Source organism: Tachysurus vachellii, chromosome 10, assembly GCF_030014155.1.
Source record: "Tachysurus vachellii isolate PV-2020 chromosome 10, HZAU_Pvac_v1, whole genome shotgun sequence".
Classification (NCBI taxonomy): Eukaryota; Metazoa; Chordata; class Actinopteri; order Siluriformes; family Bagridae; genus Tachysurus; species Tachysurus vachellii.
This window is the reverse complement of record NC_083469.1, coordinates 5,018,079-5,034,841: the sequence shown is the minus strand read 5'-3', so window position 1 is coordinate 5,034,841 and position 16,763 is coordinate 5,018,079. Positions and strand designations below refer to the sequence as shown.

At 39.5% G+C, this 16,763-nt stretch overlaps 1 protein-coding gene across 4 annotated transcripts; it reads right to left on the bottom strand.

Annotated features, from left to right (window-relative positions):
• Positions 1 to 13,855, bottom strand: entpd6 (ectonucleoside triphosphate diphosphohydrolase 6). 4 transcript variants are annotated; one of them, XM_060879142.1, is made up of 14 exons: positions 13,707 to 13,855; positions 12,107 to 12,433; positions 11,574 to 11,650; positions 11,103 to 11,246; positions 9,099 to 9,174; positions 7,311 to 7,346; positions 6,889 to 6,977; positions 6,230 to 6,309; positions 5,412 to 5,476; positions 4,859 to 4,960; positions 3,265 to 3,405; positions 3,110 to 3,166; positions 2,064 to 2,176; positions 1 to 1,883 (listed from the first exon to the last, which is right to left on the bottom strand). In XM_060879142.1, exons 2-14 carry the CDS (start codon positions 12,357 to 12,359, stop codon positions 1,800 to 1,802), a joined length of 1,317 nt encoding a protein of 438 aa, XP_060735125.1. In that variant the 5' UTR covers positions 12,360 to 12,433; positions 13,707 to 13,855; the 3' UTR covers positions 1 to 1,799. The 4 variants fall into 4 exon arrangements, with proteins under 4 accessions (XP_060735125.1, XP_060735126.1, XP_060735128.1 ...); XM_060879143.1 differs by having other exon boundaries at positions 4,859 to 4,957; XM_060879145.1 differs by lacking the exons at positions 11,103 to 11,246; positions 11,574 to 11,650; positions 12,107 to 12,433; positions 13,707 to 13,855 and adding an exon at positions 10,457 to 10,863.
• Between the last annotated feature and the right edge of the window lie 2,908 nt (positions 13,856 to 16,763).

Below are 16,763 nucleotides of genomic sequence, written 5' to 3'. Positions count from 1 at the left end.
TTCAGGTTTTTTCAAATTTTATATTTAAAAAAAATATATAATTAAAGACCTCAATAGTACATTATGGCATTGCTTTGTCATGGTACAAATGCAAAGCGGCTCATGTTTCACTGGTCGGCACATTTCGTACATGTTTAAATCAATAACATTCAACACAAGAGGTATATCATCTCACATTCTGTAGAAAAATCAAGATCAAATACAATCAAGATCCAGAAACACCTTTTTCCCAGAGAGCAAATTACCAGTAAACCAAATAGAACTGTTTCACTGAGTCACATTTCTGTAGTAGTCCCAAGTTGTGTGTGTGTGAGAGAAAAGGATTGTGTATCCTATGCATTTTTATTAGCTTCCTTGCATCCAAACTTTAAGCTTTTCCCTTGTCTCTGACTGTATAGGTATTTGAAGCACTTTCACCAGTAACTATGTTTATATGCACACGAAAGATCTGACGTTAGTCTGAGAGTCTGTTTCAAAATATGATCCTTTAAGCAGCACAGTCTAGTTAATGTCTCGGGTCATATCGGTAATGTAGCAAGCAATCCGATCAAAAACCACGGATCAGGTTGCATTTTCGCAGCAGAGATGTTTACCTTAGCCCAGAGCATGATGAACTGTTTAACAGGCTTATTTGTTCAACATAGTTTAATTAAAACCAAAGGTTTTAAATCCAGGCTCAGACATGAACAAGGTCCGGCCGGAGATGCCTTGTCCAGCTTTTAACAAAAGTCACGCTAGGTGTACAAAGCCTACTTTAAGTCACCATGTTACATTCGATCAAAATGTATTTTTTATCTTGTGTGACTCTTTAAAAACATGAAACGTCTTTTCTGTCCATTTTTGTGGTGTAGTGTAGAAAACAAAAAATTTATTATAGGACTGAAGCAAGCACTGGAAAAAAAAAAACCCCATTAAAACTAGAGAAAATATACAGGATACATTGTTATAGCTTGAATTCCATATTATTCCATTTTAATAAATCCAACAAAAGATGATTAAACCTCTTCCTCGACATTTCAAGCTTTCATTTCAAGAAGGAAGAATTAGAAGCGGTACGCAATTATCCAAGATGAAAAGAACGATTAAAGCTTGAAATCAGGCTGAATAAATGACAAATTAATTTGAAGATTATCAAGAGATTTGTCTTTTTCACACAACTGATTTGCGAAAAAAAAAGGAAGAAATGATGAATGTCAGCAGAATCGTGGCTCAGATGCAAACGTTTTATATAAAAAAAAAATAAAAAAAACTCATTCGTTTTTCCTTTTGCCTGTGTGAATGCAATTTTAGACCATTACTCTGATTCTCATAATGCTTTTTATGGAATTTCATTGCATTTAATAATGAAGATGGCTTTTGTAAACGTGAATCATCTGCTACGTTTGTGCACAGACATAAAACAAGTGCTCAGGACACTAGTAATTATACATTATCCTGGTCAGGGTCGTGGTGGCTTGTGGAGAAAAGCTTTGCAGCTGCATTAGTGCAGAGAATAAAGAAAGGTCTAAATATAACAAATTTAGGTCCATGTGAGATGCGTTTAGATCAACACTAGTTCTTCGTCTTCTCGGCTTATCTTGGGATCAGATTTTCCCTTTAGCGGTTTATCATCCTGAACAGTTTAACAGAAAGCAACGAGCTGATCCTACATCGGCGCTGCCCTCGTCAGGCACGCGATTCGTTCTCGAGTCATCAGGATTTTTACCTTATTACCGTACCTTATTATTTTTATCCAGAAAAAAGGAAGAAAAAAAAAGTCAGTGAAGTCTTTTGCACACAAACGTGAAAGCTGGACCTGGTTAATGTTTGTGAAGAGATTCCATGTAATAGAACGTGGCTCCTAAAGCCCAGCTCGTCTCCACGCCGTTGATTTTCCTGGCCAGCTGAAACAGACAGACATGTTAATGTTTAGATGAATGGAAAAGAATGACGAGGCAGAAAAACATCATCTACTGAGCAGGTTCAGTACGCCACACACACACACTCTATGTCTTGATATGTCTGTCTGTATTTGGGTATTTGTGTGTGTGTGCGTGCGTGCGTGTGTTTGCATGTGCGTATACCTTCAGCTCCTTGTCCAGGGGGAAGCCGAGCTCCTGCAGCAGCACCGAGATGTAGGTGAGGTCCAGACAGAGGAAAGGGTTTTCTCCTGCATTAGCCTCCATGTTTTTACACACTGCACATTGAACATGAAGAGTTCATCCATAAACACACACTTTACCTTCTACCTTTCAGGCACACATCACACCACTGGCCACTGAATCAGAAAGGTACAGTGAATTGGGACTAGGCCACTTGTGCACATCGTAAATCGTACACATAAAACTCAACTAAACAATACATGTTACATCATTCATTCACTCATTCATCTTCTACCGCTTATCCAAACTATTCTCGGGTCACGGGGAGCCTGTGCCTATCTCAGGCGTCATCGGGCATCAAGGCAGGATACACCCTGGACGGAGTGCCAACCCATCGCAGGGCACACACACACACTCTCATTCACTCACGCACTCACACACTACGGACAATTTTCCAGAGATGCCAATCAACCTACCATGCATGTCTTTGGACCGGGGGAGGAAACCAGAGTACCCGGAGGAAACCCCCGAGGCACGGGGAGAACATGCAAACTCCACACACACAAGGTGGAGGCGGGAATCGAACCCATAACCCTGGAGGTGTGAGGCGAACGTGCTAACCACTAAACCACCATGCCTCCATGTTACATCATAAAATATAAAAGCCAATCAGGTTCCGATATGCAAATGAATACCATACAGCACCAATTTACTGTTGTTGTTTTTTATGTTTTTTTCTGCACTGTATGTTTATAAATTCTGGGATTTTTATGGTAAAAGTGCAGGGGCTTTTTGGCATATTCTGAATTCAAAACATTTTTTTTCTTTCTGAGTAGTTCTGAACTACAGACTATAAGCATTACTTTAAGCTAAAAGAATATATAATCAGACATCTTTGCAGGAATTCTATGTCTTTCCAAATAAAAAAAGCAAATTAATATTGTATAAGAAGTCATTATTTTCCTGAGCGCACCACTAAACAGCCAACTATCCAATTACACACTCACAGTGTAAACAGTTTATCTTACCTGTTTTGGCCCCATCTATGTAGTTGCTTACTCTTAGGGAGCCTCCTTTCTTCTCATCTGAGTCAGAGACAAATGTGATACAATCACAGTGTTTATGATGGCACACAGAGGGCTAGGTGAGAAATAATATTATATTATTATATAAGCCATCATACCGACGAGTCCCAGGTCCACAGCACGGTCGTAGTAATAAGAGAACGCATAGAACTCCATGTGTTTCACCTCGTCTGCTCTCTGCACTCGTTTATAGATCATCTTCTCCACTTTGCTCAAGCATGACTCGTAGATGGGCTCTCCTGAAACGCAAGCAGTGAACTGAATCAATGAGATAGAGCAAAGTGGGACTGGTGTACTGAATCAGCGAGGTAGAGTAAAGTGGGACTGGTGTACTGAATCAGCGAGGTAGAGTAAAGTGGGACTGGTGTACTGAATCAGCGAGGTAGAGTAAAGTGGGACTGGTGTACTGAATCAGAGAGGTAGAGTAAAGTGGGACTGGTGTACTGAATCAGAGAGGTAGAGTAAAGTGGGACTGGTGTACTGAATCAGAGAGGTAGAGTAAAGTGGGACTGGTGTACTGAATCAGAGAGGTAGAGTAAAGTGGGACTGGTGTACTGAATCAGAGAGGTAGAGTAAAGTGGGACTGGTGTACTGAATCAGCGAGGTAGAGTAAAGTGGGACTGGTGTACTGAATCAGCGAGGTAGAGTAAAGTGGGACTGGTGTACTGAATCAGCGAGGTAGAGTAAAGTGGGACTGGTGTACTGAATCAGCGAGGTAGAGTAAAGTGGGACTGGTGTACTGAATCAGCGAGGTAGAGTAAAGTGGGACTGGTGTACTGAATCAGCGAGGTAGAGCAAAGTGGGACTGGTGTACTGAATCAGCGAGGTAGAGCAAAGTGGGACTGGTGTACTGAATCATCGAGGTAGAGTAAAGTGGGACTGGTGTACTGAATCATCGAGGTAGAGTAAAGTGGGACTGGTGTACTGAATCATCGAGGTAGAGTAAAGTGGGACTGGTGTACTGAATCATCGAGGTAGAGTAAAGTGGGACTGGTGTACAGAATCAGAGAGGTAGAGTAAAGTGGGACTGGTGTACTGAATCAGCGAGGTAGAGCAAAGTGGGACTGGTGTACTGAATCATCGAGGTAGAGTAAAGTGGGACTGGTGTACTGAATCATCGAGGTAGAGTAAAGTGGGACTGGTGTACTGAATCAGAGAGGTAGAGTAAAGTGGGACTGGTGTACTGAATCATCGAGGTAGAGTAAAGTGGGACTGGTGTACTGAATCAGAGAGGTAGAGTAAAGTGGGACTGGTGTACTGAATCAGAGAGGTAGAGTAAAGTGGGACTGGTGTACTGAATCAGAATCAGAGGTAGTGTGAATTGAGACTAGGTCACTGAATAAGCGAGGTAGTATGAATAGAGACTGGGCCAATGGGGTTTTGTCATAAGGTAAATTGAGATTATATAAATTAAAAATGCTGGATTTGGGACAGGGCTACTAATGGAGTGGGTCCACATGATGTGGGACAGGTCCAATATTGGAGTAAAGTAGAATGAATTTGGGATTAGGTGCCACTAGGTAAGTAAAGGTAAACTCTAGTAAAATCTGGGCTGTATTATTAAGTGAAGTATGTATTGAGACTGGATCAATAGGGTTAAATTGTAATTACAGTAAAGGCAGGATGAATTTCATTCAGGCTCCTGTGGAAAGTGTGTCAGGCATGAAGTGAGACAGAGCCACCATGGCATACCTGCTTTCTGGCCCTTTAAAGTGTAGGTGACGTCTGCATGCTCCCACTCTCCAGTATAGTCCGGAGCCAGACACGGACTCACGAGCTCCTGACCGCCCCCTACTGGAAGAAGGTATAACAGCATCAATCACCATTTGGAGAGTAAATGCTTACATGCCTTGTACACAGTTTTCCTTTATAGCTCAAATTTGATCATGAGTTGTGGCCAGATATATAAATGTCTTTCTCCAACATAGACAAAGTGGACATTAGTGCTATCCAGTGACGTGGAAACACATACAGTTAAGAGAAAATAAAGCACATTTTAGAGCCAGGATGGGCTTATATAACAACAAATAAAAAAATCAGATTAAAATTTCAAGTGTTTAAAGCGCTAATCCCAGTGGTGAACTGCAGCATCGCGTTGAACCAGAGCTCGTGCTAAATCGGTGCAACAGCTGGCCTCCAAGAAATTAATCTTTGGTGTTAAGAGATTTGATAATGGCTTATTTATTGGAGCAGAGGATGAGGTCTTTAAATGCCAAAGATGAGTAGAGATTGAAAGAGCACATACCAAGCTGTCCTTCAACCCCTCCCAACACAGCCAGTCTGGCAGACATCAAACCAAGTCCCAGGTAGCTGAAGAGAGAGACAGAAGGAGCAAATATTCTCATTTAAAGTATTTTAATGTAGTCACTGATTAGTCACTGACTAATCTAACCAGAGCCGAGTTTCTCAAAAGGTCCAGCAAAGAAATTTTGAAAAATACTATCAGATATTATGTTTACAACAGTATACAAAGCTGAACACATTATTTTGTGTATTACGTTGAAGCTAAAGTCATCGGTCCCATGTCCCAATCCTTGGGGTTAATTGGAGAGCATTAATTAAACTAGTAATCTAGCAATCTAAGGTTCTGCTTAAACTTTCTGAATTAAAGGGCTTTAGTGCTTACAATCTAATCGTGAGTGTGAGAAATGTGATTCTCTCTCTCTCTCTCCCTCTGTCCCTCCCCCTCTGTCCCCCTCCCTCTGTCATTCTACCCTACCTGTCCTTGTACTTGTCACTCCTCCCTCTCTTTCTCTCTCTCTCCCCCTCCCTCTCTAGCTCGTACACTTTTCCCTCCCTCTACCCCTCTCTCCCACTCCCTCTCCCCCCTTTCTCCCTCTCTCCCATTCCCTGTCTCACTCTCTCTCTACCACTCCCTAAATTCAAATCCTAAATATCTTCTTCAGGTGTCTAATATTGAGACTTTAAGGCTGAAATGTTTGCAGACAGAAGACAGGTGCTATTAATATTATTATGCAACACTACAGCTTACATGCAAAGTTTAAAAAAAGAAGAAAAATAAACCTGCACCACGCACCCGGCTCCAGGCCCCGCCCACCTTACCTGTGTGAATAGAGAGTATGGCTGGTGGTGAACATCCGAAACGATGTCACAAAATCGATAGGGGAGGTCTGGATGGTTTTCTGCGAGGAATTCAAAACAAAAAAGTCAGCCAAGTTTAATCTAGATAATATATTTTTAATCCCATGTGGGAAATTCCAGTGACAAGATAGAGATTATAAGAACATATGAATACACGAATGTAATATAAAACAAATTAAACAAATGCACAAAGATATAAGAAGTTGTGTAAGAGGTGTGTGAGTTTAGTTTTATTGTGTCTAGCTACTGCTTCTATCGTACTTCCTGCTGATACAAGAAAATTATCAAAATAACATTTCATAAGAATTACATTAAAGTCACACAAAATGTATAAACTACGAAACCAATTTTTGACAAAAGCTGTTATTCAGCTAAGGCTCATCTAATGCTCAATACATGCTGTGACCCTGTAGTGGGGAAAAAAAGACGAGGAAGTCTGTATGTCTGTCTTTACACTCTGTATTTCTGTCTCTCACCCTCTGCCTGTCCGCGCCCGTCTCTCACCCTCTGCCTGTCCGCGCCCGTCTCTCACCCTCTGCCTGTCCGCGCCCGTCTCTCACCCTCTGCCTGTCCGCGCCCTGTGGTGTACTACTGTGTCAGTGTGTTTGTGTGTGTCTAACCTCATCCTGTGGCGAGAAAGTGATCTGGGTCGAGCCACCTCCCAAGTCCAGCATCCCCACTGTGGGAACTTCAGGCCCATGAAGACCACCTGAGAGAGAGAGAGAGAGAGAGAGCGAGAGAGCGTGAGACCACAATGGCAGGTCAAAACACAACAGATAAAAAGAGGAATAAGTTAAAAGATAAATAAAAAAAAATGACAAAAAGTAACAAAAAATAAAGAAAAAAGAGAAAACAAGAAGACAAAAGAAGAGGCCAGAAAAATCAGAGAAAATAAAGAAAAAAGAGAAACCAGGCGAGAAAATAAATAAATAAATCTTCAGTGCAGACGGACAGAAAAAATATCCCAAAAAAACTATTGTAAACATGTAAATGTGAATGACTCGTATGATGGATGGTCGACGTTAAAATCACAGTCTCTTACCTAATAAAAAGTTAATGGTGATCCAAGCAGAGACTCCTGTATGGAGAAAACCACATCAATATGCTTGTGTCATTGTACAGAATTACAGAGTCTCACTGAATACTTTCATATAAACTATTACACCAGAGCAAGACCGAATTCTCTAAGCTGATTGGTCGGAAAGTGAACCCTGTTTCTAATGCCTTACTGTTGCTATGGTAACAGCCAGTAACACAGGGACTAGTACAGCAAACAACATCTCCACATTATCTAAGACTTATGAACTAATAAAATAATTTGTTGTTTAACAAATCAAAAATAGATAATAGATGATTTAGTGAAATCTGACGTTATATTTATTTTATAGTTTTACTTATTTAGGTTTACTGAGCGTCATTGCTATAAACTCAAAACATGAAATCTTTACAATAAAGCATTAAAATATAAAATGTGATGTTTGTTAATAATAGAAACTTTATAACCATTGCATTCTTTGCATCATTGCATTCAGACAGACATAGAGACACACAGTGACACACAGTGACACACAGTGACACAGTGACACACAGTGACACACAGTGACACACAGTGACACACAGTGACACACAGTGACACACAGTGACACACAGAGACACACAGAGACACACAGAGACACGCAGTGACACGCAGTGACACACACGCAGTGACACACACGCAGTGACACACACGCAGTGACACACACACAGTGACACACACACAGTGACACACACACAGTGACACACACACAGAGACGCATACACAGACACGCACAGACAGACACACACACACACACAGACACGCATAGACAGACAGACACGCATAGAAACAGACACAGACACACGCGCACACAGACACACGCGCACACAGACACACGCGCACACAGACACACGCGCACACAGACACACGCGCACACAGACACACGCGCACACAGACACACGCGCACACAGACACACGCGCACACAGACACACGCGCACACAGACACACGCGCACACAGACACACGCGCACACAGACACACGCGCACACAGACACACGCGCACACAGACACACGCGCACACAGACACACGCGCACACAGACACACGCGCACACAGACACACGCGCACACAGACACACGCGCACACAGACACACGCGCACACAGACACACGCGCACACAGACACACGCGCACACAGACACACGCGCACACAGACAGACAGACAGACAGACAGAGACACACACAGACAGACACACACATGGAGAAGACACAGGGGTGCCAGTGTTTAAAAAAAGAAAGAAAATGACATTTGATGCTGAGTGAATTAATGGAAGATAATCCGTTTGTGCAGATTAAGTGGGGACATTATCCTCTGCACTGCACTCGTTACTGCTCAGAGGAACTACTTTAGAGGATTGGATTAAAGCATCATATATGCATTAGATGCCGTTGGATACGTTACACAACAAAACTTCAATCTGTAACTTGTTTTTTGTTGTTGGGCTGTGAAATGCTAGATGGTGTGATGATGGTGGATACGACACGAAAGCCACGGAACAGAAAATCAAACGAATTACAATTTTGTAGCGTCTTAACATCGTTCCTGTCAGGTTGTAGCCCACTCTTCTAAATTATTCAAAATATTCTGCAGTGTCTCAATAGATCTGTTCAGCAGTGTGTAGTCTCGTGGTGTGTTGGGAAGTAAAATCTTGATACGTTTTTATAGCCCCGTCATAAAGAAGAAACTCACTTATACACAGTCACCCTTCACGCAATCATTTTCTGTGGCTGGAGGAAAAATGTGACACATATACACACCTTCATCTGTACCATCCATGATGGACACGCTGTCGGGGCGATAAAGAAATGAAGATGCAGCAAACACCTCTTTCACCTAGAAGAGAAAGAGAAAGAGAAAGAGAGAGAGAGAGAGAGAGAGAGAGAGAGAGAGAGAGAGAGAGAGAGAGAGAGAGAGAGAGAGAGAGAGAGAGAGAAAGCAATATAGCAGTTACTGTATAAGAGGAAAAAAAAAGTAAAAACTCAACAGATAATAAAGAGGAAGAACGTCACAAAAAGTAATGAAAATAAAAGAACAGGGGAGAAGAAAGTACAAGGCAGGGGAAAAAGACGACAACAAAGAAGATGGAAAAAAGAGATAAAGGAATAAAAAAAGACAACATACAGAAGATAAAAGAAGAAAACAAAAAAAAGCATAAGACAAAAAAATGAAAAACAATGAGGGGAGAAAAGGAATAAATAAATCAAAATAAAATAAAAAGGTTTGTGTATATATACTATATATACACACAATACGATAAAATCATGAAAGATTTAATAAAAATAATGAACCTCAGCTTAACAACTACTATTCGAATTGATCAATTAGACAAAAGTGTCAGGTCTCAGATTATTTTTTGTGTGTTTTTCTTCTAAACACCTACCAGTAAAACACAGATGTAATGTCTTTCTATAACAGCTGTGCTCATGTTCCACACACACACAGAGAACAGGGCTTTCTTTGTACATGTTTCGGTCCAAATCTGCAGAAAAGCTGCTGCCATTTTTAAAAATGATGGACTATTATTATAAAAAATATTACGAATATTATGGAGTTTGTGTGATTTTCCCTTAGCCACGGTCTGACAGGACTCGGAAATGATTCCGAATTATTGTACTGCTGAGCGACAGAACCTACAGCTCGAGAGGATAAGCGTTTTTTTTATCTAAACCAAAGGTATAGGGAAAGGAACTAACTACAAGCTAAGAAAAACATTCCTTGGTTACTTACTTCAGTTTTTCTCAGCTAAGCATAGTTTTATTTTTCAGTTATCTTGGTTAACTTTCTCATTATATCAGTTGTACAACATTTACAGTTCTCCGTTACACAGTATAGCCAAAACGTTAAACGCTGACAAAACTGCTGTGTTTATAAAGTTTACACAAAAAAAAATAAAATAAAATAAAAAAAATAACTTTCACAACTGGGGGGTTGGGGGGTTGAGTGTATTAACCGTTAACCTAACCCTTAAGTAACTTCTGCCTTAATGCTACCTGTAAAAAATAAATAAATAAAAAAAAAAAAAAAAAAATCAAACAGAGCTCTAGTCTAAGTCCTAGATTATTATGGGATGGTAAACCAAACAAATCCCTTTCAGTTATTAACTGAGTACACAGACCTCTGTGTAACTGGCCAAGAAGAGCTTCAGTTGTTATTAAAAACCAGGACGTGGACTTAAACAGGATCTTCGCTGCTACTTCACTTCAAACTCAACCTCATTAAGACGCACACAGAAAAAATTGTTAGAAAATATGTCATGAGAATCTGACACTACATTCGGTACATGTTTACAGGAGAGTTAAAATCGACGTTGTAGCTCATCGTCTATATTAAGGTTGTGTTCTGAGGTGTTCTGTTTAACTCGGTTAGAAAAAGTGAACAGTCTGCTTTTCACGCCAGTATGAACATGCGTCAATTAAGCAAACTTCCTGTTAGACTGGTAAAACGGTGCCAGTCAGGTTTTTAGTCACATGGAAACAGTGTGTGTGTGTGTTCCAAAAGACTTTCTAAAATACTCAGGATGAAGTTCTACATGGTTTTAAGCACTGCTCTGCTTAAATAGTATAATATATATTTAATAATAATAATAATAATAATATAATAATAATAATAATAATAATAAATATATATAGAAATATATATATATAGATATATATATATATATATATATATATATATATATATATATATATATATATATATATAGACACTGCCATATTATATTTTATATATAATATAATATAATATGGCAGTGACTATCCAACCTTGTCGAGGAGGTGTGTTGCTTTCTCGCCCGGCAGCAGCCTGAGTCCTGCAGTGGCTCGAAGGGCCAGAGGGGTGTAGGACCACTGAGCAGGAGGCACGGTCTGCTTGGCCGCCTCCAGCAGCTCCAACAGCCCTGCTTTACACTGCAACACAACAGTCACAGCGGTGTGCTGTTACTTCGTTCTTTAGTTTATTCATTTATTAGTTAGTTCATTATTCAATTTCCATAACAACCCTTCCGAGACTGTGCATGAATCAAACGTGATTGTTGCCATAGTAACCACTTGTTTGCAGGGATTTCTATGGTGGTTGATTATGGTGTCATAAGAAGATGAAGTAAGGTTTAGGAATGTACAGTAAGAATGTACAGTATGAAGTCCTAATTCAGAACTAGTTGTTAATTAACAAATTATTTGTTAATTATCGTTAAGTCCAAGCTCACCCGAGGGTTTTTCTGCTTGTGAACCTACCTTTTCTGGTTCATCGGCATACGCAGACAATCCCGGTTTTATTGCTTTAAATGTCTCTGGGCCCAATTTAAGAGAAGCTGCAACAATACAAAAATTCCACGTCAGGATTTCTAACGAAACGCCTGCAGCTGTGACTCAACATAAAATAAATACTTGATGTGCAGTTAAAAGGTGTAACTCAATTTAAATCTATTCAGTAAATGTAAATTTTCATGTTCAAACTGAGAACACAAAACACTGTTTATAATTTGTCTGGGACATGAACATAGCCAGAGAGAGACAGAGAGGGGAGACAGATACAGAGACAGACATAGAGGCAAAAAAGAAAAAGACAGATACATAGACACATAGATAGACAGAGAGAGCCAGGTAGAGAGAATAAAAGAAATAGACAGAAAGAGATATAGATAGTCAATGACAAACATAGGCAGAGACAGACACGGACACAGAGACAAAGTTTGACAAATACTCTCCAAGAGAAAAAGACACAGACGCCTTATCCTGTCCCCTCATTTTGTTACTTGTTTTATTACCATTGGGTTCCTGTCGAAACTGGAAGATGTGTATTCTTGTCCCGGTGCTTCCAGCGTCAAACATGATACCATAGCGAAATTGTTCACTGACCAACTCCGCCGACGTCGGTCTCTTGTGGGGGTCTGTCCTATGAACCTGCTCCAGTATTGGCTTGGCCAACTTTCTGTTCTCAAGGCAATGTTTCACGTATGTGAGGTAGACCACAAGGCAGACCACCAGGAGGAAGATGACAGCCAGCTTTGGGACCTTCATTGTAACTGAGGTATACTGTGAGGGTGTTGGCAGTGTGTCTGGGGAACGCTTTCGTTTTCAGGGCTGTCCACTACCTACAGAAACACATAACAAAGAGATGTATTTTGATCTTAAGTCCATTCATTTGCGCATTTACATACCTCCAGGTCTACAAATATTTCCGTTCTCTAAAGTAAAGAATGTATTCCTATCATTTTATGTCGTATTTTAGAAATATAGGCGGATATCTGTAACATCTTCAAGGACTCTTCACAAATTGTTTAACCTCCTTCCATCAAGAAGGAGATACAGGAACATACGCGCCAGAACCAGCAGGTTCAGGGACAGCTTTTTATCATCCACCATCACACTACTGAACTTTACATACATCTACACTATTTTATATTTATTCGCTGTACATATGTCTACATATACACTTATATATATATATATATATATATATATATATATATATATATATATTACATGCTGTACACATGTTTACATATTTATCTGCATTTGTCTATTTGCACAATTTCTACTCTTTGCACTTCTATTAGATGCCAAACTGCATTTCGTTGCTGTTTACCTGTAACATGCAATGACAATAAAGTTCTATCTATGTACTCTATCTATCTATCTATCTATCTATCTACTCTAACACTATATATCCTGTCTATCTATCTATTCTAACACTATATATCCTGTCTATCTATCTATCTATCTATCTATCTACTCTAACACTATATATCCTGTCTATCTATCTATCTACTCTAACACTATATATCCTGTCTATCTATCTATCTATCACTATATATCCTGTCTATCTATCTATCTATCTATCTACTCTAACACTATATATCCTGTCTATCTATCTATCTATCTATCTACTCTAACACTATATATCCTGTCTATCTATCTATCTATCTATCTACTCTAACACTATATATCCTGTCTATCTATCTATCTATCTATCTATTCTATCTATCTATATTTAAACACAAAATCGAGGAAAGAAAAGGGTATTTTAATACTACTATTTGTATCATCTGTTAAAAGTAAATAAAACATGTAAGTGTACCATATAAGTAGCTCAATAAAGCGACATAACACAATTATTTATAAACAAAAAGAAAACACAGTAAATAGCAGTAACAGTAGGAATGATATCAGGCTGTGTTCCAAACAGCTCACGGTTTGACTTGTATAGTGCACTACGTAGGCAGCATAAGCCTTCTATTACACACCGTAGCAGGGCGCCTACGGGGCGATTTGGGACACAACCTCAGCTAACATGCTAACTAACAGCGTTCGGTATTAAAGACAAAAAAAAACATTATAAAAACATTATTACATTCAACAAATTACCTGGTTTTCACTCGGTAAGCAGCGTGTCCTTTTCCTAACGAACTCGTATTTCGTTTATTCCCCATGTCAATTCGCCGAAAGACATCAACAGGCGAAGGAGAGCTAATAGGTCTAGCTAATAAAGTGACAACCTGTCCGTGTCGCGTGTTGATTGCGTCAGGGTTGGGCGGGATGATGACGAATAGGTGTAAACACTCATAGTGTTTACGTTTGTTGTGACACACCTTACTCCTTTGACACTCCTTTGATAATTGCATGCAAAAATGTTGTTAATCATGCCAGACAGGTTTATTCTTAAGTCCTTATAACTCATCCTATTCATATTATAGTTTAAGTCAATTAAGTCAATTATTAAATTATAATAGCAAGGTTCTTATTATGTTCACCCTTTTGTTATCTGGGGACTGTTTCATAAAGGAGGTTAAAGGTGGATTGTCCGTTGTTTGAAAGCCATTTTTGACAAAATTGTATTGTATGATCAAAACAAACACGCCCCTAACCCAAATGGGTCCCACCCCTGTATTGATAGCTCCGCCCACACATACATACATAACCCAGGCAACTAATAGAAAGAAATGTCTTTATCATAGCTGAAGGGAAGAACAATACGATTGCAGATAAACAAACAAGCAAAAATGACACACAAGCATAATCATGCAAAGGACGGCATATATTAGTTCTGTGTAACAAAGCAAAACCAACGTTACTCACCTATCGAGAAGGAAAAAGCAACTTCGGCGTCCCATCGCAGGCCTTCCTGCTCCTTCAGTTCTCTCAAGTGCTGGAAAGCTGATCCTATATTAACACGGGTCCTACTCCTGGCCTTATTGTAAGCCATTCTTCGCTTTCTTTCTTTGTTTTTATCCGCCATGTCAATGTTAAAGCCGCTTTCTGCTAATGTCACAACATTTAGCATGCACACTTAGCATTCTCTCCGCCCATATTGACAAGACACACCCCTTTATGCTCATTGGCTACATGTTAGATTTGTATTAGTTTTGTTTGTCGGCCCGACTCAGTTTTCTGATGCATTTCTCAAACAACGGAGACCCCACCTTTAAGTGAAAACTTCCACTTAAGTGAAAACTTCCACTTCCACGATTTCCGATTTCGGCAACAGAAACGGTATCTTCATCCCCATCATCCTGTGAAGATAAGCATTTCATAAAGTACACTTTATAATATTATTTGTTATAATTTATGGTGTATTTAGTAGGCTACTTACAACTGCCTGGGGTTCTGTTGGGACAAATGGCTCCAAGAGACAGATATTGCGAATCTGTTGGGACCAACGAAAAACCCAACCCAAAGTAATATAAATGGAAAATCACAAAATGTCTATATAAAAAAAAACATACTGTAGGTAGACCTCTTACATTTTATGAAGGCACTTAAATCTTTTGGCGCGACTGGCTCTGATGGCCTTCCAGCATTCAGGCTCAGGACCATCTCCTCTGCATTTGTCAGAGGTGGTGGTGCAGGTCCTCCCCCTGTTTTGCGAGCCTCTGCCTTCTTTCTGTTGGCTGAGAAGTCAAATGAGAATGAACATTTAGACCTATGTCAAAAATGCTGCTGCACTGTTAGACACTGAATGCTATTTAGTTATTTAATATGTGAAATGTTTGTAAAGCCAGGTACCCTACACCTATAATAAGCTCAAGGCTTACCTGACTGAATTATGTTTTTATATTTCATTTTAATCTGCTGCCACGTTCTTTTAATGCCTGCAGGATTGCACCTATACATGACAATTAAATTAATAGGTTTGATAAAATACTGTTCTTCCAGTTTCACCTCTGATATTTTAACAGTTGGGAATTTTCTCTAAAATAGTTCTTAATTACTAACTACAAATTACATCTCCAACAAGTATAATTAGATTAATGTAATAATTACTATCTCTAGAAAGTATTGGTCTACTTATTAATTTGGTCTACTTACTTATTAATTACTTTCTAAATCCCAAATCAACCTCAACCACTTGAACAATAAGGAGAGACAAGAAACTGCACTTCTAATGCTTTCAAATAAACAATATACGGTTGCATGAATTATCCTTGAATTGACCAAAGTGTGTAACTAGAAGGAGAAGTTCACATTAAAAATATACCTTCTAAAATTTGATGTTAAATCCACTATTGTTTTATACAGAATTGTATTATAGTCTTTAATTAAATTACAGTATTTAGATGACTTAGTTAATTAATTACACCCAACACTGTCTAAAAGTAATTAAAATGTAAACGTACACATTTATACACTTTCATAAACAGTTCTGCTGGTGAGAAACGTATAGACCTCTTTTTGTCTGATGCTGTTGCCATGGTGACTCATTATATCTGCGCTCCATTGATAATGGCTTTTTATAGTTGAGGTGCACGCGCTTAACTCAGAGTCAGTAAATTTAGAGTTGATAAAACTAACTCTTTTCAGCTGTTCTGTAACCAAAAAGTTTCCCATCACAGGGTAAATCAACTCAGAGTTCAAGATTAAACTCAGAGTTGGTTGAACCACCTTATTGAAATGGGCCCCTGGAGTCACAGATCTTATTTTCTACCACTCGTACCTCTTGTTCAGATAAATTACATATTAAACGAAGATTATTCATTCATTCATTCATCTTCAGTAAGCACTTTATCCTTTTTAGGGTCACAGTGTATCTAAACACTATCCCAGAAACGGGATACCAGTCCACAACAAGGCAGCGTGGCGGGTCTGTGGTAGCCTAGTGGTTAAGGTGTTGGGCTACTGATCGGTAGGTTGTGGGTTCGATCGCAGGTCCACCAAACTGCCACCGTTGGGGCCTGAGCAAGGCTCTTAACCCTCAATTGCTCAGTTGTACAGTATATTAAAAAAATGAGATCGTGTAAGTCGCTCTGGATAAGTGTTGTAAATGTCAGCATGGACACACAGCTTGACACTTTAGAGTCACTCATCCATCAATATTCTGGGAGGTTTGAGGAAACCAGAGAACCTGGAGGAAACCTACATGCACATGGGACAAATATAGGGCAAAAAAATGGATACCAGGCTTTAGGATCCACGATGGCCCAAAGT

What these genes read in the sequence shown, in the direction of transcription:
- entpd6 (XM_060879142.1), bottom strand. Translation starts at nt 12,359, where the DNA reads ATGAAGGTCCCAAAGCTGGCTGTCATCTTCCTCCTGGTGGTCTGCCTT. An exon ending in ATGCCGATGAACCAGAAAAG is followed by an intron (nt 11,247 to 11,573) that starts GTAGGTTCACAA and finishes GTTGTGTTGCAG; the next exon opens with TGTAAAGCAGGGCTGTTGGA. An exon ending in CATGGATGGTACAGATGAAG is followed by an intron (nt 7,347 to 9,098) that starts GTGTGTATATGT and finishes TTCTCCATACAG; the next exon opens with GAGTCTCTGCTTGGATCACC.